Source organism: Chenopodium album, chromosome 1 (assembly GCF_948465745.1).
Source record: "Chenopodium album chromosome 1, dcCheAlbu1.1, whole genome shotgun sequence".
NCBI classification, from domain to species: Eukaryota; Viridiplantae; Streptophyta; class Magnoliopsida; order Caryophyllales; family Amaranthaceae; genus Chenopodium; species Chenopodium album.
Genome location: NC_137834.1, coordinates 87,286,770 through 87,311,989, shown reverse-complemented (window position 1 = coordinate 87,311,989; position 25,220 = coordinate 87,286,770). Strand labels below are relative to the sequence as shown.

The 25,220-nt window shown below is 35.3% G+C and overlaps 2 protein-coding genes across 5 annotated transcripts; both read right to left on the bottom strand.

Moving 5' to 3' along the window:
• Positions 1 to 590: 590 nt before the first annotated feature.
• Positions 591 to 5,285, bottom strand: LOC145560859 (putative inactive shikimate kinase like 1, chloroplastic). Of its 4 annotated transcripts, none has more exons than XM_081621814.1 (11): positions 5,065 to 5,285; positions 4,777 to 4,826; positions 3,794 to 3,848; positions 3,607 to 3,679; positions 3,417 to 3,504; positions 1,916 to 1,998; positions 1,687 to 1,804; positions 1,492 to 1,570; positions 1,332 to 1,396; positions 995 to 1,109; positions 591 to 786 (listed from the first exon to the last, which is right to left on the bottom strand). In XM_081621814.1, the coding sequence occupies exons 1-10, from the start codon at positions 5,240 to 5,242 to the stop codon at positions 1,041 to 1,043; spliced, it is 858 nt and encodes a 285-aa protein (XP_081477940.1). In that variant the 5' UTR covers positions 5,243 to 5,285; the 3' UTR covers positions 591 to 786; positions 995 to 1,040. The 4 variants fall into 4 exon arrangements, with proteins under 4 accessions (XP_081477940.1, XP_081477941.1, XP_081477939.1 ...); XM_081621815.1 differs by having other exon boundaries at positions 1,006 to 1,109; XM_081621813.1 differs by lacking the exon at positions 591 to 786 and having other exon boundaries at positions 872 to 1,109.
• A 7,501-nt stretch (positions 5,286 to 12,786) lies between these two features.
• Positions 12,787 to 21,808, bottom strand: LOC145560843 (uncharacterized protein At2g33490-like). Its single transcript, XM_081621812.1, has 11 exons — positions 21,433 to 21,808; positions 21,022 to 21,094; positions 19,449 to 19,523; positions 18,690 to 18,751; positions 18,539 to 18,607; positions 17,099 to 17,127; positions 16,781 to 16,988; positions 16,447 to 16,680; positions 15,310 to 15,363; positions 14,174 to 15,195; positions 12,787 to 13,337 (listed from the first exon to the last, which is right to left on the bottom strand). The coding sequence occupies exons 1-10, from the start codon at positions 21,547 to 21,549 to the stop codon at positions 14,176 to 14,178; spliced, it is 1,941 nt and encodes a 646-aa protein (XP_081477938.1). The 5' UTR covers positions 21,550 to 21,808; the 3' UTR covers positions 12,787 to 13,337; positions 14,174 to 14,175.
• Between the last annotated feature and the right edge of the window lie 3,412 nt (positions 21,809 to 25,220).

The following is a 25,220-nucleotide window of genomic DNA, read 5'->3' as shown; positions in this document are numbered from 1 at the left end:
CTACCAAAATGGCTAGGGAGAAAACGAACAACACAGCCACAACATACATACCAGAACTTGTACCAGGCCAGCCAGGGAACAGAATCTGATGTGGTTTGCCCCAGTAAAATGCCGTGTGGAACACCATCTTGTGGGTCCCGGTAAAAATTAAATATGACGGTGATGGGGATAGCGACGGGGATGGAATAGGGGATGGAAATGGGGACAGGGATAGTGGAGGTAGTGCAGTGAGATTGTGATGGTGAATCTGGTGATGAATGGTTTTGAAGAGATACTGCATTATAGTTTAGCACTAGCAGTATTACCTATGATGACTAGGGTTAACGGTTAGGGGTTTTATATGATCAAAGGCGGGTGATACTTACATGACACCAGAGGGTTTCTATATATTTTAATCTAATAAACTGTTGCTATGTACACTTTATTTTAAAGTAAAGGATTGCTCCTCCGAAAAGAAAAGGGTTATATAAATAACAGATTCTTATTTGCTATTTCAGCAATATATCACTCTGTATTATAAACTAATTGATCAATACGGAGTACTAATTAGTAATACCAAACAAAATCTGAATACAATAAGCCTAAAAAACTATCAAAACTACAGGTTTTTTTCTCTTTAGGTATGTTTTTGTTCTTTTACCCATTAAAATATAAAGCAAGGGTGAAAGCTTAAAATGAAAGACAGAATCTAAAATGTACCAGACACCAAGTAGCTTTTTCAGCAGGAAGAATTATATCTTATGCTTGCACCGAGAGTGTGAATGTGCTTTTTCAGAAGGAAATGAGCTGCCATAAAATGTGGTATTAGAATAATGAAGTAGGGAAATAATGTCAGGAAAAGATTTGTGCTATCTCTAGACTGCAAGCAATGTATAAGTATTTTTTTTATTTATTAATTAAGAATTTAGATAAGAAATGCTAGTGTTGTAACAGTTACTCGTAGTTCGTATAAGACTTCACTCACATCATGCTTACAATATAGTAATTTACCAACCAGGACTTAACAGATACATAAATGGAATGGGAGGAGCCAACAATAACTAAAAAGGCCTTCCAGCTTCTTCCATCAGCTTCTTTACTCTTGTAAGCTTCTCTATCTGCGACAGAACCTGTTATATCACATTTAAAGGAGGTTAACACTTACTCATGGTCTACAAATCAGGGGGTGGTCAAACTTAATACGTGCAAATCAGGAGAGGGAGGGAGCTATAGGCCTCTATCATAGAAATAAACAATAAATCTTGGAGAATCCAGCAAGCGAGAAACTATTCACAGAAAGGAGGCTAGAGTTGCTGAATAAACAAGTAAACGAGAGGAGGAGGAGAGGGTACCTCCAGTGCCATGTCTTCAGCAGTAACTTGTTCATATTCATCATAAGCAAGTTTGGTAGCCACCGCTGTCAAAAACAAAAACCAAAACCATAGGAAATAAATGAGGAAATAAGAGTGCATAATATTTTATGAACATAAGAACAAAGAGTAGTAAGTTTACTTTGCAGTGAGATAGTTGTATCCGCTGTAGCATATCCACCTTTGTTCTCTTCATAAAGCAGAGTTAACTGATCCAAAGCCTGACATAATTTTTCAGCATTGATGTAAACACGAAGGGAAATACGTTTGCTTAGAAACCTGACATATGCCTAAAGCAAGAGATGCTCCTAAGAATCAAGTGATGGAAGACTCAGACCTCAGAGAAGGTATCTGGAGTAGACATAGTTGATTGTTCATCATCTCTAACGGACTCTTTTGCTATAATGTCTAAAGGAACATCTATCCATATTGTAATTCCATGTCGTAGTAAAGCCCTTCACCAATATTCAGGAAACAATTCACAAAACCGAATATGTATTAATGGCAAGTGAAATAACACGGAGTGCACAAGAGAATTACAAAGACAACCACAAATATATCCTTACAAATTAGTCATACTCTGAACCGCACCATTTCCAGCATTGACTACCAGTCGGCCCAATGATGATAATTGCTTCAACACTTCAGTCTGAGAAAAATTAATATTATAGCAGCTTCTAGGGTCTTAACGGCATAACTTGAGAAACATTAATCATTTTGAAGCAAAATCCCATAAAATAGGTAGAAAATGTGGCAACATAGCCACTGGTGTATCAACTTGACATATATGCTTACACAATGAGAAAGACCAGACTAATAACAACAACGCCACCAATAGCTCATTTTGTATCCTTAGGTCATGGCTAATTTCTTAGCTAACCTCCGGGGATGTTCATAGAGAGATGGAACCAGATGACTATTCAAAGTTCAAACTGAACTATAAGCATGAAAAGGACCTTTAGCGACGCTCTCCACCTTCTTTAAAATTTTCTAAAGTATTGTGCGATTTCAGGCTAACTATTCAAAGTTCAAACTGAACTATAAACATGAAAAGCCTTAAGCCCCTCTTATGGGATTAAGGCTTTGATTGATTTGATTTGATTGTGCAGTTTCCAAGAGACAAAAACAACAAATGTTAATCACGTCAATGTACTTTTACAGTGTTTTCTTCCTTCTAATTAAACTGTCCCAAAAGTGTTGTTCATATCCACTGCTTACAAGTACCAAAATATAGATTATTGAATTAATTATTGAGTGAAATTTAACTATTTTGTATTAGTAAAGTGAAAAAGGGACAGATGACTGAGTGGATTCATATAATAATAGGCAAACAAGTATAGCGGAGGAAGCAAAGGCTCTTGCTATCATTAACAAAGATCCATTAGGTTTAGATTGAGGGGAAAGGCTTTCATTCGTTCTTCCGTCCTACGGTGAATTTGTGCTTTGAATAAGGTGCGATTAGTGAATAGATGATCTGAGTCTACATGATTCAAAATGATAGTATCAACCTTCTCCTTTTCCTTTCCTTTTATTCTTTTAAATTGAGGGATCTAGTTAGGCTCTACTAACCAAAGTAGAGTTTTCTTCATGCCTTGCACTTGATATATCCAGATACCAAGCATCTTATGTGAACAAATGGATAGTTCATATTGAGCTCACATAAGAGTTTGGGCCTGTTTAATTCAGCTTAATTTCAGTTCCGTTCCTAATTTCCTTCTCTCATACTTAGTTCAGTTCAGTTCAACTTCAATCAGTTCAGTTCATTCAGTTCAGTTGTTTTCAGTAAATCGGAACAAGCCCTTTTTCCTATGCTTTCTAGAGGTCAATCACATTTTTCAAGGATTGGTATACTAGGCAAGGGGTTTCTTCATGTTCTACAAACTCACAGCTGATAATCTATATTTTAAGAAGGTTTCTTGACATGGGACCATAATTTTGTACTTTTACTACTAAATAAAAAAAATCAGAAATAATCCATAGATAATAAGCCATGATAGCGCAAAGAAATTTAATTCTTAAACACCACATAAGTATCTAGTTTCCCACAAGCTACTGATGAAAAACTACCTCCGATTTTTGAAAACCATCTTCATCCCTCTCTTTAAAAGATTTGCCTGAAGAATCCTCACCAGCAGCCTCCTCAACTACATTGTCACTGAAAAACGACCACAAAACCGAATAAGAAACAATTTAAGCGCATCTGACTTCAATTTGCAAATGGCATATTAGTCAGAGAGGAAAAAGAAAATGAGATAACCTATCAAAGTAGTAATAGCGTAACTCATCTGCAATAAGCTTGCCCACACTGGTCTTCATTGCACTCTTCATACCTTCGCATAAAAGTATTTATACATAAGACATAGAGACCAAAATATCAGAAACATGATTGAGTGTACATCATCCAAGATTCCAAGGGCATTTTTGAAGGTGCAACTGAGGCCTACCCACAATGAATATTGACGCTCCTTTCAGGTCTGCGCATATATCTGTTGCCTTCTTCTATATTAAGACTGAAACAGTTAACAATAAGCACTGGAAATCACAAGCTAAATAATATCTTGATCAAAGTTAAATTGTGAAATGATTAAGTGCACGAAAAGGAGGAAAACCTTGCACATATATAACTTACTTAGGATCAACTTCCACCACAAAAGAGCAACTTACATCAAGACATGATTTCATATAAGATGTAAATACATACATCATGTAGAAGCTGACAGGACAATTAGCAAAACATCTAATTCTGCATCACTATCATTCAAAATCCAATATATTTTTCATATTCATTTCCAAAGGAGGTACCAAGTAGGCTAGTTAAATATAAGGTTTGAAAGTTCAATATACTTCGTAATGTTTAGGAGGTCATATTATAAGTTATACTGAAAAATTGCTCTTTGTATATGATGCAAGGATTTAATTAGTTAATTTTCATACAAAATGAGTTGTTGTATGTGATTTGTATATGACATACATAAGACGGTATTGGTGGCAGGGGGTAATGTTGAAAATTAGCCACCAAAATGTGCATGAGTCTTAACCCAAACGGTAACAGACGCGACTTCCTTAAAGAGTGCCTATATCTGCACTCCTAGGTGTTCCAGACACCAGACGGGATCGAGTGCACCGAGTCAAAGACATCACTTGTTTGATACAATAAAGGCAGCCACCACAGCCATGCCCATCGCCGGAAATTCCTCAGTGTTACATACACCAAGAACTTTCTATTTTGCAAATCAATATTCCAAATTCATTGTTATATCCTAACAATGATGCCTACTAACAAGTCCTAATTCACAACCCTTAATTTTATTTTATTTTCATACATAGTTTGATTGAAAATGGTTCAACATAGTAATTTGACATGAAAAAGTGGGTAATAAAAAAGCAATATATAGCATAATACAAGGAATTAAGGTTATAAAAGCACCTTTAATGCAAGGGATCCATGAGAAGTAGCAGGTTCGGTTGCCAAATTTCCTAAAAATAAAATTAAAAAGCATAAATACTCAAAAATGTCCAAGAAAAAAGCAAAATTCAGTCTTTCAGCAAATTAAAAGCACTGTAATTTCCCCAATCTAAAATAATAATCAAAATCTTCAATTCTAATTAAAAAAAAAATAGCAATTGAACAAACAATTACCATGCAATAAAAGGAAATTCGTAGAAATAGAAAAGAAAAACATAAGAAAAGAGATAAAGAAGAGTAGTAAGTAACCGTCGGCGAGTGAGCGAGCAGTGGTGAGTTGGTTCCGCCATTGATGGTAGAAAGTCGGAGGTCTGAAATGAGAAGAAGAAGAAGAAAGAGGAAAATGAAGGGATGAAGAAGTTGGTTTACTAGCAAGTGAGCTGCCCCTGCATATACACTGGATTGCTGGCCGTATCCTTATCTCCATTGCCACAAACTTTGCTCAAACGTTTTTTTTTTTTACCTTAATTCCTTTTGGATATAAATTTATATTTGTATATATACTCCCTCCACGACCATTGGGAAGATAAATTTATATGGGGTTTACAAAAAGTAGAGAGAGTTAATAATAAAAATATATGGAAAAACAAAATTTTATATAGGAAACCTAATTTCACAAATATTGTTGCAAATTGGTAGATATTTTAATGCTAATGGAGTAATGAGTCATTCTTTTTGGGACTAAAATTTGGCCAAATAAGTCGTTCTTTCGGGGACGGAGGTAATACTCGTCTTCAATATATATATACGTAGTATTAACCATATTATATGTCCCATTGTCCTTAAGTCAAAGGAAAGATTGTCCCTTCATTTCATAATGTTAGTCTTACTTTTTTACTAGATGTAAGCCCGTGCGATGCACGGTTTTTAAATATTTCATTTTGTATATTTTTTTTTTTTGTAATTTCTTAATATTTTTATTTTCTATTCAATTATTTTAACAGTAAAATAATTTGTTAAGTTTTAAATTATTCATATTCAAATTTTATGTATATAGAACTTGAATTTATAAATTGAAATAAATATTATCTCATTCATCGGATAATTAGATAAAATCATTAAATCAAAATATATTTTTTAATTTCAAATTATTTGTTAAAATAATATAAATCCTAATGTAAAAGATATTTTTTTTTATTCATAATTTAAATCTTAAATTACTATTTTTTGTTTTCAATTCTCAAATTTCATTTGTTAATTTTTTCTTAAATGGCGACTAAAAATTAAAATTCTAAATTAATATATAAATCTAATTTTTCATTGGTCGAAATATTACTTTTGCTTATGCGGCGTGCGATGCACGAATTTTTATATTGGTGATCTCTTAATTTTTTTTCTTGCATTATAAGTTTTAAAATTTTGTATGAAAGTATCATATCATCAGATATTTACATAAAACCATTAACATCAAATGATAGTATATATTTTTTTAAATATCAAAATATAATTTTTAGTTTTTTAAATAATATAAATCCTAATATCTAAAGATAATTTTTAGTTTTGTAACGAATAAAAATGATAAAATTTAGTGTTCTTAAATAATTAAAATCCTAATAAATTATTATTCGTCGTTTTTACCTACGTGTCAAAAATTTAAAATTTCATTCTTTACTTTTGTTTTGGTGGCAAGTGTTTTTTTTAATTCTAAAATAAAATAGAAATCTAATTTTTAATTGGTCGAAAATATGTCTTTTCTTATGTGGCGCTCCCAATGCTCTCCAAAAATGCCTACTTTATTTATATATATATATATATATTAGATTTTAAGCATTTTAAAAATACAAAGTAATAATCTCACTTTTTTATTTTTTCTATCACATATCAAGAGATTCTCTTGTTTTCTCATACTACCCTATTTTAATGGCTCCTATACTAAACTTTAAGGAAAAATTGTCAAAAATAATACAAACTTTACACGGTCCGCTAAAAACAAGTCAAACTTTTGATTAATTCTAAATAATACAAACTTTATATGTTATCCCCTTTAATCGGGAATTTTTACCTATAACCTTAATGACCGGTTAAACTTTATATTTTGTTTAATAAATTCATATAATTTTTTTTAAAACACTTTAACTCTTAATTAAACTTTCATTATGGTTAACCATTAAAATAATTTATAAAAAAATTATATAAAAAAAAAACATCTCCCACCCATCAGCCAACGGTTCCACCTTCTTCCTTTTCTCCAGCGTTCTGCTGCGCCACCCCTTGCCCACCGGCGCCGACGCGCCGGTCGCACCCAGATCTCCCTCCCCCGACGTCAGCGCTGGTGCCGACCCCCTCCTTCTTTCCCTAAACCATCAGCCCTCTACCCGAAACCCACGAAACTTCTCTCCCTGACCCACGAAACTCCTCTCTCTAACCTATGAAACTCCCTCAAATCTATCCCCCACCCTAGAAAAACCCTAACCGGCCGGACCTCCCTAATCGTCGGCGATAGTTTCGGTTAGGGTTTCTAATGGTGATGGATGGATTTTAGGGGATTTGTGCGGCGAGGAAAGGGGAATCGGGGAGTGATGAGGTTGTTGGTTTAGGAGGGAAAAGGAAATGCACAAGGGGAGTGGGGTAAACGTCGGCGCCGGAGTCCAGGGAGGGGAAAATGGGCATTGCCGGTGCCGGGAAAGGTGGCAGTGTGGCTAGTGGGGGAGTGGGTTTATTTTTTAAAAGATGAATTAATTAATTAAATTAATATATATACTATTGTCAAACAAATAAGATTATGACACGTGTCCTATTTAATTTGTTAATTAGGTTACAAAACAATTATAACTTGTTTTCAGCGGATACCCTATAAAGTTTGTATTAATTAGAAATAATTAAAAGTTTCACTTGTTTTTAACAGACCGCTTAAAGTTTGTATAATTTTTGACAATTTTTCCAAACTTTAATGGTCTTAATATAAAAAATGGTCTCAATGTACTTTAATGTCTGAGATATATTTTGTTCCAAATATAAAGATGGTCCGAATGTACTCTATTCCAGAGTAATTTCATAGCTCAATTTACTCATGATAGTACACAAATGAAAGCGTACCTACAAGCTACAGAGTATGAAAATTTCTCAAAAAACGTGGATATTAGCCTTTAATTTGGGAATATTTTGACTTTTTTTTTCACCTGTAAATAAAAATTGCCAAAATATTTACCATGGTCCCTAATATCCTCCAGGAGTCCAATTGGCTTAGTAGAACCATCCAATTTGCCTTTAAACGACCAATTTACCAGTTTAAAACTTGCACCGATTTCATTAACTCAAGCCTACCACAAACATTTATGACAATATATAATGATCATATATGGATCCAAACGACGTTATATGATCTTAAAATATATTCCCTGGAATTTCAAGACTTTTCAACACCGGGCCCCGAAGACTCCAAAAATTCTCAAAAAGCGTGGATATAGCTTCAATTTTTGAATTTTTAGACTTTTTTTCGCCCGAAAATAAATTGCCGGAATGTTTACCATGGTCTCTTATATCCTCCGGGAGTCCAATTGAGTGGGTGGAACCATCCAATTTGCCTTTAAACGGCCAATTTACCGATTTACAACTTGCACCAATTTCATTAATTCAAGCCTACCACGAACATTTATGACAACATATAATGATCATATATGGTTCCAAACGGCATTATATGACTCCGAGATGTATAACCTAAAATCTCAAGCCTTTTCGACACCGGGCCTCGAAACCTACAAAATTTCTCAAAAAACGTGGATATTAGCCTTTAATTTTGGAATTTTTGGACTTATTTCGTCCGGAAATAAAAATTGCCGAAATGTTTATCATGGTCCCTAGTACCCTCTAGGAGTCCAATTGGGTGGGTGGAACCATCCAAATAATGTGCCTTTAAACAGCCAAATTACCGATTTACAACTTGCACCGATTTCATTAATTCAAGCCAACCACGAACATTAATGACAACAAATAATGATCATATATGGTTCCAAACGACATTATCTGACCCCGAGATGTATCCCATAGAATTTCAAGACTTTTCGACATCGGGCCTCGAAACCTCTAAAATTTCTCAAAAAGCCTTCAATTTTGGAATTTTTTGACATTTTTTCGTCCGGAAATAAAAATTGCTGAAATGTTTTCCATGGTCCTTAATACTCTCCGGTAGTCCAATTGGGTGTGAGGAACCATTCAATTTGCTTTTAAACGACCACTTTACCGGTTTACAACTTGCACCGATTTCATTAATTCAAGCCAACCACGAACTTTAATGACAACAAATAATGATCATATATGGTTCCAAACGGAATTATATGACCCCGAGATGTATCCCATAAAATTACAAGACTTTTCGACACCGGGCCTCGAAACCTCTAAAATTTCTCAAAAAGCGTGAATATTAGCCTTAAATATTGGAATTTTTTGACATTTTTTCTCTCGGAAATAAAGTTGCTGAAATGTTTACCATGGTCCCTAATACCCCCCGGTAGTCCAATTGGGTGTGTGGAACCATTCAATTTGCTTTTAAATGGTCAATTTACCGGTTTATAACTTGCACCGATTTCATTAATTCAAGCCAACCACGAACATTTATGACAACAAATAATGATCATACGTGGTTCCAAACGGCATTATATGACCCAGAGATGTATCTCATATAATTTCAAAACTTTACGACACCGGGTCCCGAAACCTCCAAAATTTCTCAAAAAGTGTGGATATTAGCCTTCAATTTTGGAATTTTTTGACTTTTTTTCGCCCGGAAATAAAAATTGCCGAAATGTTTACCATGGTCCCTAATACCCTTTGGTATTCCAATTGGGTGTGTCAAACCATTCAATTTGCTTTTAAATGGCCAATTTACCGGTTTACAACTTGCACTGATTTCATTAATTCAAGCCAACCACGAACATTTATGACAACAAATAATGATCATATATGGTTCCAAACGGTATTATATGACCCCGAGATGTATCCCATTGCATTTCAAAACTTTTCGACACCGGGGCCTGAAACTTCCAAAATTTCTCAAAAAGCGTGGATATTAGCCTTCAATTTTGGATTTATTGACTTTTTTTCGCCGGAAATAAAAATTGCTGAAATGTTTACCATGATCCTTAATACCCTCAGATAGTCTAATTGGGTGTGTATAACCATTCATTTTGCTTTTAAACGGCCAATTTACCGGTTTACAACTTGCACCGATTTCATTAATTCAAGCCAACCACGAACATTTATGACAACAAATAATGATCATATATGGTTCCAAACGGCATTATATGACCCCGAGATGTATCCCATAGCATTTCAAGACATTTCGACACCGGGCCCCGAAACCTCCAAAATTTCTCAAAAAGCGTGGATATTAGCCTTCAATTTTGGAATTTTTTTTACTTTTTTTCGCATCGAAATAAAAATTGCCGAAATGTTAACCCTGGTCCCTAATACCCTCCGGGAGTCTAATTGGGTGGTTGGAACCATCCAATTTGCCTTTAATCGACCAATTACCCGGTTTACAACTTACACCGATTTCATTAAGTCAAGCCTACCACGAACATTTTTGACGACAAATAATGATCATATATGGTTCCAAACGACATTATATGACCTCAAGATATATTCCCTAGAATTTCAAGAATTTTCAAAACCGGGCCCCGAAACTTCCAAAATTTCTCAAAAAGCGTGGATATTAGCCTTCAATTTTGGAATTTTTTTACTTTTTTTCGAATGAAAATAAAAATTGCCGATATGTTTACCATGGTCCCTAATATCCTTCGGGAGTCCAATTGGGTGGGTGGAACCATTCAATTTGCTTTTAAACTGCCAATTTACCGGTTTACAACTTGCACCGATTTACCGGTTTACAACGGCCAAATTAACTAACTTGCACCGAACCCGACTTGAACCGAAATTGTCCCAAACCTGTTTTAACCCGTCAAAACCCGAATTGAACCCGACTTGTTATTAACCTGACTTGAATTCAACCCGACCCGAATTTTACCCAACCTGTTACAAACTCGACCTGAAATCAACCCGACTTATAATTGACTTGACCCAAATTCAACTCGGCTTGTTATTGACCCGATCCGAATTTTACCATAGCTATTACTTACCCAACCCAAAAATTCAACTCGATCTGTTACTAACCCAGCTCGAAATTAACACGACTTGTTATTAACCCGACTTAAATTCAACCCAATTTGTTCTTGACCCGATTTCAAATCACCTTAAATGCAATTTAGACCACCTTATTATTGTTGATCAAAGAATTTTGTCTTGGGAGACCAAGTTGGTCCAGGCCAGCAAAAGAAAGGAGCATCATCCTCAAATATAAGAGTTAAATATAGTAGATATTTGTTGTATGGTCAAAAATGATAATTATCTTCCTAAATTATAGACTATATTTCCCTAGTATATTGCCATATATGTTATAGTCAAAGGAAATAATTAGCTTCATAAAATGATAATTATCTATTTATACTTAGTTGAACCCGAATATGACCTGACTTGGAAATGATCCGACCTGATTGTAATTGCAAATTATTGACTTGAACATAACCCGACTTGAATCCGAGAATGACCTGACTTGGAAATGACCCAACCTGATTATAACCCGCAAATTATTGACTTGAACCGAACCCGACTTGAACCCGAGAATGACCCGACTTGAAAATGACCCAACCTGATTATAATCCGCAAATTATTGACTTGAACCGAACCCGACTCAAACCCGAGAATGACCCAACCTGATACTAACCCGCAAATTATTGACTTGAACCAAACCCGACTCGAACCCGAGAATTACCCTAACCCGTTTTAACCCGTTTTAACCCGTTTTAACCCGAATTAAACCCGACCTATTGTTCACTGAATGTAACCTGACCTATTATAAACCCGACCTAAACCCGATAAGAAGTATGACCCAACGTGACCCGACTCAAGCATTACCCAACCCAAACCCGACTCGCATAGGCTATGGAATTAATCTGAATTGACCCAACCCGAGTTGACCCGACCCACTCTTACTCAACCCAAACCCAACCCGTTTATCCAAATTGACAGCTCTACTTACAGGTCAACCCCATCTGGATTAGCGGTTTGGGAGAGGAAGGGTGAGAGAATCCTCACTAGGGATGTCAATGGGGCGGGGCGGGGCGGATGTTGGCCTTCCCATCCCCATCCCCACCTAATATTTTCATCCCCATCCCCATCCCCATCCCCGCGGCGGGTCCAACTTTCATCCCCATCCTTGCCCCACCGGGTACAACTCCAAAACCATCCCCGCCCCCACCCTCACTTGGATATCCATCCCCACCTAATCCCCACCAAAGACCCGCCTAATCCCCACCCAAGATCCACCTAATATCCGTATCTCAAATACACAATCTTATATAATTAATACGAATTATAAAATAATACATTCTATACACATTTTTGTGTTATAATATAAGTGTCGTACAAAGTATTATAATTAATATTGTATTTCATGTAATTATTTAATAAATAGAATAAAAGTATGTAATTTTGCTTTAAAAGATATATAGATGTGGGTATGAGGTGGGGATGGGGCGGGTACGAAGTGGGGGCGGGTGGGGCGGGTACAACTTAAAATCCACCCCCGCCCCATCACCCATGGCGGGTATGGTTTTAATCCCCATCCCCGCCCCACCACCCGCCAAACCGAGACCCATCCCCGCCCCAATGGGGCGGAGATGGGGCGGGTCTCCTACTTGACCCGCCCCACTGACATCCCTAATCCTCACCCCAAATTGTCTCTAATCTAGAGAGACTCAAGTAGAGTTTGATGCCACAACTTTTTGATTGTAAGACGCCTTTTAGTTGTAAGATGACAAATCTTACCTCTAGTTTGCTTTGTACAGAGTATGTCTTTGAGTGTTCGATGGATAGTGTTAGACGGTTGTGTTTCACAATTACAACATACAAAGTCTGAGATACGAGTATATAACTTGGGAGGAGATGGTGGGAAAACACAATTGATAAATCAAGTAGTAAAAATAACTACACACTTCAATTTTATAATCCATCTCATAACTGGAATATGTGACAATACTCAAAGCATCCAGCCTTCAACTGTTCATTTACAAGCATCCGACCAAAATGCAACCTAAGAATTATTTCCCTCTTATCACTCTCAACACATAGTCCTTGAGAACGGTCATACACAATACACAGTGATCTTAGACTTTTAAGAGCTAGAGCTCAGCTAATAGCCACCAAATTAGAACAATCTTTCTTGCTATATTGCTATGATTAAAACTAAACAGCATTTTTTTTTCAAATCTAAACGTTTCCCCCTGTCGGGGAAAAGAAAAATTATTCACTTAAAATACAAAGGCTAAATGTTACTCAACTTACAAGGACTGTTACATACAATTGCCCCAGATGTGAATTTGCAAAGGCTACAGCTGATATAACAAAATTGCAATTTATATGCCTACACAAGACGGGGAACCTAATATATACATAGCTGCGCCCATCACAAGAGGCAGATAAATTATTACCTTTTGTCTTGGGAACAAAACTGCGTAAACTTTTTACACCTGAAACGAGTAAAAAAAAAAACACTTAGAATGTTCATAAGTTAACAAATGAAAAAAAAGGGAGAGATTTTATAATTGCTAACAGAATATTTTACTATGAGATTGATGTATGCAGTCAACAAGGCAAGTACAGAATTGTTCATCCTTGTGGATGGATACATCATTACATCATACACAAGTAGCACAAGAGCACAAAGGATTATCTAACAAGAAAAATGTCAGACTCTGCTAAAAGAAAGTCTATAATGAATAATGATAAGTCAGTTTGAGTATGACAGAATTGTGCCAAAGGGTTTATAAGTCGTATGTTTATGTAAAAGGTGAAAGGCTTTGAGTCGCAGAATGCAGAGTAAGTTAGCCGCCTAAAGCTAAATAGGTTAAATAAAGTGTAAAGGGATCCTCATCTACTGCAGAGAATATCCTGCTACTTCTCCAGAATCTCAACTCTATGGGCCAACAATTGCAGAAGATATAGGTATGAAATTTATTACTTGTTCTTCCTCTATAAATATACGGGGGCAGTAGAAATATAGCTAACCAGTAACAATTGAAGTTAGGGTTCTAATGGAGGAAGTGAAATGAGAAATTAGAGTAACAATGTAGTTTCATTAATCCTGCACAAGTTTCATAAGGCAAGACAATGTGATCTGAGTTCTTAGCTATTCACAGCAAAGTTTTATTCATCATCAAGTTAAAAGCCAAACTTCAGAATGTTCACGGTCCAAACAAGTAAAAATTTAAACACCACAGGCACTATATATTCTCACAGATCTAGCAGGCATGTGAAATCAGGAATCTGCCAGAGGAAAAGTAGACGGTGCAAGCTATATAGTTACCTTTATGTTCCACTAGACTGAGCCCCAGCTCTAGGAGATGTTAAAACTGCATTAGCGTTAGCTAACGACATAGGCGTCAGTGGAGGAGAAGCAATATCTTTTTCATTAAGTTGAGGAGACTCCAGAAGCTTTGTGACATTTGCCTTCGTTCTGTAGTGGCTCGAAGGTATAGAGAAACTTCGTGGAACAGTTAATGGGGGAGTTGGTAAGGGAGATGCTGTATTGGAGGCAGCGAAGATGTTTTTATTTTCTACTGAAAACTCTGAGTTCTTTGACCCTAAAGGACCTGAAAGACCACTTGAAGCAGAGGATGTTGTAGGCTTGTTGGATACAATACCTGGAGGCCTAGGAAGTTCATGCAGCTCACTAATCTTGGGTGGTGATACAGATGGAGGAGAATGACGTGAGGATGTTTTTGGAGATGAAGGCTGAGGCAGCATGGGGCCAGAGGCTCGCAAGGGGGGAAGCTTTGAAGCAGGAATGGGGCCACTAGCAGAAAAACCAGGCTTCCCTGACCGGGAATTACTGCTTAAAGGACCAGAGAAAGATTGTCTTTTTAGTTTCTTATGATCAGATGTATCAACTGAGTCCCTCTGTTGATATAAAAGTCCATCAACCCCAGAAGGGGGCAGAAGTGTAGAGGCTTGGTTTTCATGGCTGGTATCTCTCTCATCATTTAATGTGTGTGCTTTAAAGAAAGATAATGTCTGGTTATCCTCTTTTGAATCTCTCTTATTCATTTTGGTCTCCAAAGGAGATGAATGCCACACATTGGAAGTCGTGGTTGTTGGCCTTGTACGAGGAGCTGAACTTGTTCTTGAAGAATTGGAACTCTTTGCATCAGAAGGGGTAGGCAGTACATAAGCATGAAACTTTTGTGTGCGGGATGGACGCATTTGCCTTGCTCTCTCAGCTGGATCAAACTTTTTCTCTGGAATAATAGGTGCAGAGTGGCTGTAGCTGCTTGCCCTAGGTTCACTTTCTAGCATTTGAGAATCTCCATGGACTTTCTCTAAACTGAACTGCAGCCAGAGAGAATGGCCTTAAACTTCAGAATAAAATAAAAGCCATACTTTCATCAATTATGTATCAGAAGTTTGTAAATTCAGAAGATGAAAATCTAAATCTGGAGATACCTCTGTATTGTCCACGGTTGAGGCTTTAGGAAATAATTGGTCTTCTTGATCCAGCTGAAATGAGAGCCAATAAATATAGAAAATTAACAAGATACATACCTTGAGAGGCTGAGAGTGCATGTGAGTATGGTACGGGTGAATTTCAGGAGTAAAGTACTCATTATATTATTATTTAAGCAAGTAGATACAGATGCCAGATGCTACTAGAAATGCATAATTAGTTGCAGGCAGCTAAAAACTTTTATGTGCAGTGACTCCTCCATATTGTCTCATGCTTTGACTTCATTTATTAAATCAGACAGGAGAAAGTATAATTGATCCTAGTGTCATACTATTTTATAAACACTTCTTTGAGAGTAAAAACATACTGCACAAATAAAATGAAATCAGGTTTTAAAACTTTAACAGCCACCAGAACGTAACAGGTATACAAATATTCATATACTTCATTCTACAAGTATTGCACCATTGGGGGAGGGTGGGAGGACAAGAAATTTGGTAGGAGGAGAGAGAAAGGCAAGAGACAAAAGTGTCCTTGTCCTTGCAAGGAATGACTTTAATTTATAATTATATGCAACTGGGGTGGGGGCGCACTTCACATGAGTTTTAGTATGGGTGGATTGGTAAATGTACAAGGTAAAAGTTTCCTAAAAGGGATATGGTACAATCACTCATGACACTACACATGTCTTCAACACAGCATGAACCACCAGAAACATTTGATCAAAGTTGTCAAAACACAGATAAACGCCCATTCATTGAACCAAAATGACAGCTACCAACCATAACAGAGTTGCCATCCAGCACAGAGGCGCGACAAGATCCACAGCAAGTTAAAAAAGTAGAATGACTTCCATCTTCATAAACACTATTAAATGTGAGAAATGTAGCAGTGACTTCAGTAGCAAAAGAACTAGAGCACATAATCATGTAACATGTGAAATTTATCAAGACAAGTATTAAGACAAAGAAGATATTACTCAAGGCAGAGCCAATTTACTGACTACTGAATATACAAGGGTTTATGAGGGAATACAAATACGCACAAACACAGCTCAGTAATAGGCAATAAACCTTGGCATGCACGAACAGCTTAAACATTTAAGATAAAGTGATATCATTTCCTCAGATGCTTACCTCCATTGAGTTTCTAGATGTTGCAGCAGCTTCAGTTCCCATCTTATGTGGCCGATAGTCAAAACTTAATTCGCCGTTATCATTTGAATCATAACTATTTTCTCCCTCATCCTCCCCATCTAAACCCTCATCCAGCCCACTAAGCTGGTAATCTATATGTTGCTTCTCTGTAATCAACTTTACAAGTGGGTCAGCTGCCTCAAGTGACTTAAGTCCCTTTCTGAAGAAATTCAACTGCAAATCAAACAAAGTAAATGTTTAGCGAGAAAGAATTCAGCCATGGAAGCAGTACCAGTTTCATATAATATGATAATTCAAATTCATATGGAAAAACCTGAGATGTATGATGACGAGCTGCCTGTGTTAAGAGACTCCGAGATTGTCCTTGCTTTAGGGACTTCAACCGGAAAACGCACAGTGTTGCCTCCTCTTCATATTCAGTGTGAGCTTGTTGCAATTGCTCTACAGAAAAACCTTCTCCTTTTCCACTTTTTGACCGTCCCTTTTCCTTATGTTGGGCTATCATGTATTCGTAAACGCTCCTGAAGATAATGTACAATATTAAAATAATAATTTTAAAAAAAAAAAGAAAAGAAAAGAAAAAAAAAGAAAAAAAAAAGAAAGACAAGTGCTACAGAACCAAGGACCATACCTTTTTTCATCACACTGCTGTTTCATCTCCTATGTGAGCAGAAGAAAAATACATCTAGTTAATTTCTTTTGCTACAATAACATTCAAACTTCAGATACAGAAGTGTACTCAGTAATCTTTACCAATCTTGGCTAATTATTAATCCAAAACAATAAAAAATTACATGAAAATTTGTAAGGAACTCAAAGCTAATCAAACATCACAAGTCAAAAGTGTAAAACAAAGGAAGCCTGACCAAGTTCAAAATAGATTTACTGATGAAGCACATTTCATCAACGGTTAGAAAGAACAAGATTGACTGTGTTGATTGCTAGATAAGCATCATCAATTACTGCATTCACTAATCGCTATTAATTCAATGACCCTCGTCCTGGAACACAAATGTTTTGTTCCAGTCACCACTGCCCCAACTGTCCATGCTATCACAAACCTCGTTGGATTTTCGAGTGTTGCAACAGGAAGTGGTTTGACAGTGTGTAGGGAACAATCAAGTGAAAACAAAGATCCGATGATGTGCTGCATAAAAGGGGTTGATTATAAAATAGCCAAGTAGAGGATATGGTGAAGCAAGACTTGCAGCCTAATGGAGCTCCCAGAAAACTTGTCTAAATCACTAGAAAACAGCTTCATTGAGGATCTGCTATGATTCTTACAATTTCTCGTGAACACATGTACAACTGTACAAGTACAACCAAGCTTGCCAAAGAATCTATATTACTTGAGAATTTGTTGAGAATCTAACCAAACTTGTCAAATAATCTGCTATGGGAACAATATTTGTTGAGGAATTTAATTCTTTGTTTTACACACATGTACAGCTCAGAATGCTATAAAATTATGGTATATGTATCTTCTAATTCATGAATCATGAGTATAGATCAAGTACTGCCTTAACTATTTTCAGTCTGCACTCTAATCCACATGCAACCTCAGCTGGGGATAGTAAAACAACAGTCACAATTGAATCTTTTGTAACCAGCCTAACAATAAAACAATGTAGTAATCATGGTCTTACATCAACAAATAGGATTTTCTAAATATACTTGAATATTAATAGATCTGATCTTAGATTATGCCCCAGGCACAAAAAAAGAACCAGATGTGCAATCCCACAAAAGCATTTCACAGCCCCAATGAAACTTAGAAGAGGTCGCAAACTTCCTTAAACAATGTGATCTGTAGGAGTTAGGAATAGATTATTCATATTGTTGTAATATTCTATATATTAACACAAGACTAGCATGACAATGGTAAGAAGCAGAACCTAAGTAGCACAGCACGTCAGTGCTTTTGCTAAGTTACATAACCAGAGTTTTAAAAAATAAGAAAGGTCCATGCAACAGTGCACTTTGGAGGAAATATGAATCATTTCACACAAACAAAATGCAAATAAGGTAACAGCAACAACAGGTAGCTTATATGAAGGTCATGATGGCAAACCTGTACGGTCTGAAGTTCATCAAGAAGAGAGTCTGATGGCTTTGTAATTGTTAAGAAAATATGGGAACGCTGCAAATATATAACCAAAAGAATGAGAAACTTGTTTAAAACAAAAACTATACGTAATTAAGTAGCAGCAACTACTACTCACATAATGGTCAACGAGTTTCTGAAGTTCGTATTGAACCTTTCCCAGCATCATGAAAACCCTTTCTGCAAGGAGCCAAAATATAACAAAAGAGTATTACTCACGAAATTCACAATACAAATCACCACAGTATAATTGTCGATATGACTCTCTTGTTGTAAAATGAGGTATAATAACCCCAACAAACATGCTGCAGAAGTAACTCTATAGATTCTCGTGAGTATTTTATAGACAAAGTTTTGTCCATTATCTCCTTTGAAACACTCAGAAGAGTACACACTACTACATACAGGTCTTATAGATTGTAAATTCAGAAATATAGAAATGAGTAAGAATACGAGAAAGAGAGGAGGTTTGATAAATGGCTGTTTTAACAATACATTTAAATCATCAACACGGAGAAGTAGAATCCCAGGCCTTTGAGTAACTAGACAATCTCATTAATTGGCTTGAGAAAAAGTATCTTTTAACTCAATAATTTATTCCTCTCACTGGCTTATATATTTACTGCCATTTTCTGTAGAGTCCCTATTCCTAGATCAGTCTATTCCTTCATTATCATCAAATCAAAGATAAAGTCTCAAGTGATCAAGTCTCAACAGTTGAAAAGTACACAAAGTCACCAATTTGCTAAAGTGTTTCCAGAGCATACAGACAAAAAGTTTAGACTGTTGGTAGTAATAAAAAAAAAAAAACAAAGCGACAAGTATACACATAATACAAGCTACACTTTGCAATCGTAAAATAAGATGTGTCACATACTGCTCTCATCATCCTTGTACAAATCTGCTTTCTCCTGTAGACAGCCACCCATTTCGTGTAGGGACTCAGAGAACTCTGCAGGAACAGTAGAAGTTATCAGTTTTGAAATTGAATTTTTTTTCAAAATGCAAGGAATTTAAATTACTCAATAAAAAAGACTGCCTGATTGCACCCAAAAAAAAGGCAACACTAGTTCCTCCTTTTCACAACAAACACGAACACCACACCAAACCCTTCCCAAATTTATACTTACCCCAATACCTCTATAATGGCTCCTTCATCCTAGAACCTAACGTCCTAAACCCTTTTCAGTCTAGAAAAATTCTCAAACTTTATCTATCACAAATACTTGAATTGAATCTCCCATTAATATAATTACTCAAGATAAGTTAGTCAAGCAAAATAATGGAGTGTTAAAGTAAATTCTGACACAATATCCCCGCAACAACTTCTTAGACAATACAGTAGCTCTCTCTAATAGTTGAAAAATGCCAAGGGAAGAGGGCATTAAACAGCCAACAAGCTAGAAGAATTTGGTATCATTCTCAACTTTACCAAATTATCATAAATCGGAAGCTCCACCTATTACTATTAGTCACTTCTTAAAGATCAAAGGGAATGTCCAATATTATTCCAATAAATCAGACATACGATGTATAACATAATTTATTATCATCCTAATATTTTGGGAGTGCATAATGGAGGCAAGAAAAAAAGGATAATTTCCAGGAAAAAAACCAATTTTCTTTTATGCTAGGGTGATCTTATAAAAGTAATTCATCAATCAACATCATCAGCATCTAAGGGGACATCATAGTTAGAGGCAAAGGACCTTGACAATTACACATGATTTGTACTTAGATAAGAAAAAAAAGCCAAATTGCCAAGAGAAGTTACTGAGAAGCAACTAAAGGCTACAAGGTACCTATTTCCCACATACGCAGGTAATTGAGCATAATGTGTGTCCTTACCTTTACAGACTCCCTTTATTGGGATGTTCTTATGAGCCGAGTAGGAAAGTAACCTAAGGTTAACATTAACTAGTTTTGTTGAGGTCTTGAGGACATCAAAATATCAACTTTCCTAGAGCCCTAGACTTTACCAAAAGTAAAATTTATACTGCAAATCAATATGTCTAATACTCAAAAGAGTACGGCCACCAATACCAGCTAGAACAAAAAGGTTGCATCCCAATCTCTATTACAGAAGCTAATTGTTGATGAATATTGGTCTCCAAACTTTGAACTAACTGAAATGTCATAATCTCGCTACACTCTTTATATGAGTGGGTCTCATTAGGCAAGTAGTTGATCATCAACTTAAGTTCACAGCATGTATATAACTCTTTGAGAAGTCACATAGTTGCAACAACTGACAATTCCTTGTAATTCTCAATTTCAATTGAAAAGGACGAATTATAACAGTGGACTGGTAGAGTGGTAGATAATGGCCCAATTCAACAAAATAAATAGTGAATTATAAACGCAATTACAATCTCATACTAGCGAACTAGTTACTAACACCGTATGCCGACATGCATTTCGATTATCCAAACATAGAGCTATAATCATACCATATGCCGAATTCGCAGTAGCAGCAGCAGCTGAAAGCAAACTATCATAACAATTCCTCATGTCCTGCATCTCCTGCAATCAGAGACCAAAAAAGGGACATAAATCAATAAATTCACTCATACATCCTCACAAATTTCAGTAAAAATTACAGTAATCAAGTTCACCAAACCCTAACTCCACTCATTACATTCACTCACAGCAAAAATTCACCCTACTCAAACAATTCAAACGGTTAAATCAACAATCGAGTTGACAAATTGCAGAAATTTGAGAAAATGCAGCTCATAAAAATTCAATCCAAAATTAAATTCAAGCATCAACAAATTCAATTAACAACATTACAAAGCATTTATCCAAATTAATCGAAAAAATTCAAGAAATCATTAAATTAAAAAAAAAAAAAAAATGACCTCAGAAGCAAGAGCAAGATGATCGAGTTTAGGAGGAGGAGGATGAAACTCTTTCCTATCTTTTCCATCGTTTCTCTGGAATGCAAATCTCTTCAGCTTTCCTAACGACGACTTCATTTTTATTAATTCAAAAAAAAAAAAAATTAAAAAAACCTAGTGAAATTGTTGAGTAGAGCAAAGTGCAGAAATAAATTGATTAATTAATTACAGAGGAAGAAGGAGGAGGAGAGAGAGAGATTGAGGAGAGAGAAAGTGGGGGTGGAATCACATGATCTATTGAAGGTATTTGCAGTAGAAAAGAAAGGAAGAGATGAGAGAGAAAAGAGAGTCAAAAAAGGGGTACGCAGTAAGTAATACTCCGTACTAGTAGAGCAGATCAGCATTCAGCAGAGCCGGAGGAAAAGGAACTAGGAAGGAGATGATCATACTCTATTTTTGGGTCATTTTTTGGGCTTACACATTATACGCCCAATTACAGTTTGTACTCACCGACCCACTCCACTATTTTCCTACATCTGTTATGTTACGCTACGCCACATAGTTATGCGTAGGGCTGAGCAAAACTACCCGAAAAACCGAAAACTCGATCCGTAACCGTTTTGAAAATTAGGGTACCCGATCCGATAATCATAATGGTTCGGGTACCCGTTCCGATAATTTGTTATCGGGTATGGTTATGGGTATCATTTTAAAATTAACGGTTACCCGATCCGATCCGATAAGCATTTTTTTGCTTTTTTTTTTCCCTACTTAAATCTATTAATATGAATATAAACTTTTACTTTAGTTCATAATCACTTTATAATATCAATGATTAGTAATATTATTAATAATTTGGTCAAGATCATATGGTATTGTTGTTAATTAGTTATAAATAATATCATAATATCTACATAATTAAGTTTAATTATCATTATTGGATATCTTCTTGGATACCCGATAACCGATCCAAAAATCCGGGTACCTAAACTCCGGGTACCCCAACTTATCGGTTCCGTTTATGGGTATCACTTTTAGTGATTTTGGTTATCGGGTACCCGAACCGTTAGTACTAATGGTACGGGTACCCGTCCCATGCTCACCCCTAGTTATGCGAGAGGTTTAGCCGGGTGTACGATACACCTGTGAGTATTTGTGTTTTATTTAGATAATTGTTTTTCATTTTATTATCAAATATAGAGCTAAAACTAACTTTGAGTTAACCTTGAGTTAGGGCATGTTCGCATTTACTAAACTGAGCTGAACTGAACTGATTGGAGCTGAACTGAATTGAGCTGAAATGAATATTTTATGAGAGAGGGAAATTAGGAGCTGAACTGAACTGAACTGATTGAAGCTGAACTAAACTGATTGGAGCTGAACTGAACTGAACTGAAATTAAGTAAATATAAACAGGCCCTTAGTTGAGTATATAGTACACTTTGGTGTGGAGTATATAACAAATTCTATAGTTATGCAACCCTTTCACATAAATACTTAAGGAAATATAGAGTATAAAATTTGAGTGTTTTACTTTTTAATAAGTTTATTAACTTTGGCCCTGTTCTCTTCACCTTAAAAAAATAATATTAAGTAAAAATAAGTTCAGTTCAGTAAAATTAATTTCAGTTCAGTAAAAATAAGTTCAGTTTAGTAAAATTCAGTTTTCTTAAAGAAGAATTATAATAGAAAATCAGTAAAAATAATTTAAGTTCAGTAAAAATAATTTCAGTTTAGTAAAAATAATTTCAGCTCAACAAAATTAAGGTGAATCAAACAGGGCCTTTGTATACATTTTATTTAAATACCGGAGTAATATATATTGTTGGATTGATTTCCTTGTATAGTTATAGTCAATTTAATACATCAATATGTGCGTCTATCCAGTGGCGAACCTTGACAGTTTTTTTTACGGGGGCCAAATTACTTTAATATTACGAGTATTAATTATACAAATACCATAATATACATATATATATATATATATATATATATATATATATATATATATATATATATACATATATATATATATACATATATATATATATATACATATATATATATATACATATATATATATATATATATATATACATATATATATATATATACATATATATATATATATATAACTTCAAAGGCTGGATAAAGGAACTATAGGAGTAATTATTATGAGTTTATGACTAAGGGTTTGTTCTATTCAACTTAATTTTAGTTTAGTTCAGTTCGATTCCTAATTTCTTTCTCTCATAAACAGTTCAGCTCAGTTTAGGTTATGAGAACAAACCTTAATAAATAAAAATCAAATACGAGTAATAGCTAAGTTCAATAGCTATGACTCAATTCTTGCACAACCAAAATATTGAAGAGGAAATAATAATTCAAGGCATTTGGATAGAAATAATCCATAATTGATAAAGTATCTTTTAAAACAAGAATAAAAAAAGGAGATACTAAAACTCTAAAAGGGTAGTATTGTATTTTGATTTGTGTAGTTTAATTTGCAGCAAGTAGTGAAATCACGTGTGTTTCACTTGCTTTGGGATTTGTGCATAATTAAAATAGAATGTATAAGTCATATACTGGTATGACGTAAGCAAGCTTGGACGCTAATACCAACTTCTTTAGGAATTTTTGGGCTTTTTACTAGACAATAAATATGAAAACATATTTGGGCCAAATTTTGAGGGGGGGCCAAGCCCTTGCCCGCCCCTTCAAAGGTCCGCCTCTGCGTCTATCTGTAAGTATTTAGAATGGGCAATAATTTATATTAATACATAATTGTACGTGCTTCCATCAAAACGTAATCAAATACGTAGTACTTGATTACAATTAAAAAAAAAAAAACAATAATAGTATACCACAATAATACAATTGCATGAATTTTCTACACTCTTATAGTCTTCGGGTGTCTCGAGTTGAAACTTTTGACACCACCGTTTCATCAATTTCTTCGGTTCTTCCCTACCAAAAATATTTAAATAATTCTTTTAAAATTAACAAAAAAAAAAATGAAGTTAATTTTTGACCCAAACAATGGATGACCCAAATCCTCATACTGGCCCAATTTCTAGTATCATATAAATAAAACTCTTATTATAAGTAGAAGATGTTCGTTTTGCTTAGTCCATATTTAGTTGATCTTTGTTCTTAATATTAAGTTAACTTAGGGATCTCAAGTTTTGATGATTTTAATCGGGCGTAATATATACTTGAGTGTTTTTCTTATAACCCATCATGTGCTTATTCTTGTAAAAATATTAACAAAAAGAAGATGTGAGTTTTTAAATCGAGTGTATGATACACTCGGGTATAATATAATAAACTATATTATTAATAATGTACATTGCATTATGCAGAGGAACCAACTCCCACTTTTTTCTGAAGGGTTGAGAAGCTAAGGATCCTCACAAAAGTCACAATCATGTGTAAAGAACTAAAAGGGGGCAAAAAAAAAAACATACAATGAATCCAAATTTTGTATCTTTATGTTTACTACGAGTATGATAAGAAAAAAAAAAGTGATCTCCTAATCTTTTCGTTTGTCAACAGCTCCATGGGCATGCTTCTTCTCGTCGGTGTCGGAACCGGAGAAACTACCGTTACTATTGTTAGTATTGTAACAGCCAACCGCGGCTCCGAACATGGTCTTCATACCTATATGTTTGGGTAATATTCCTCGAAGCCTACACCATATTTTTGGTTTGTTGGGTGAATAATTCGTTGATTCTACCTGGAAAATTAACATGCAACTTAAGATTAAAGAACATAATAATAATGGACTAAAGTCTTCATGAAAATTAAAC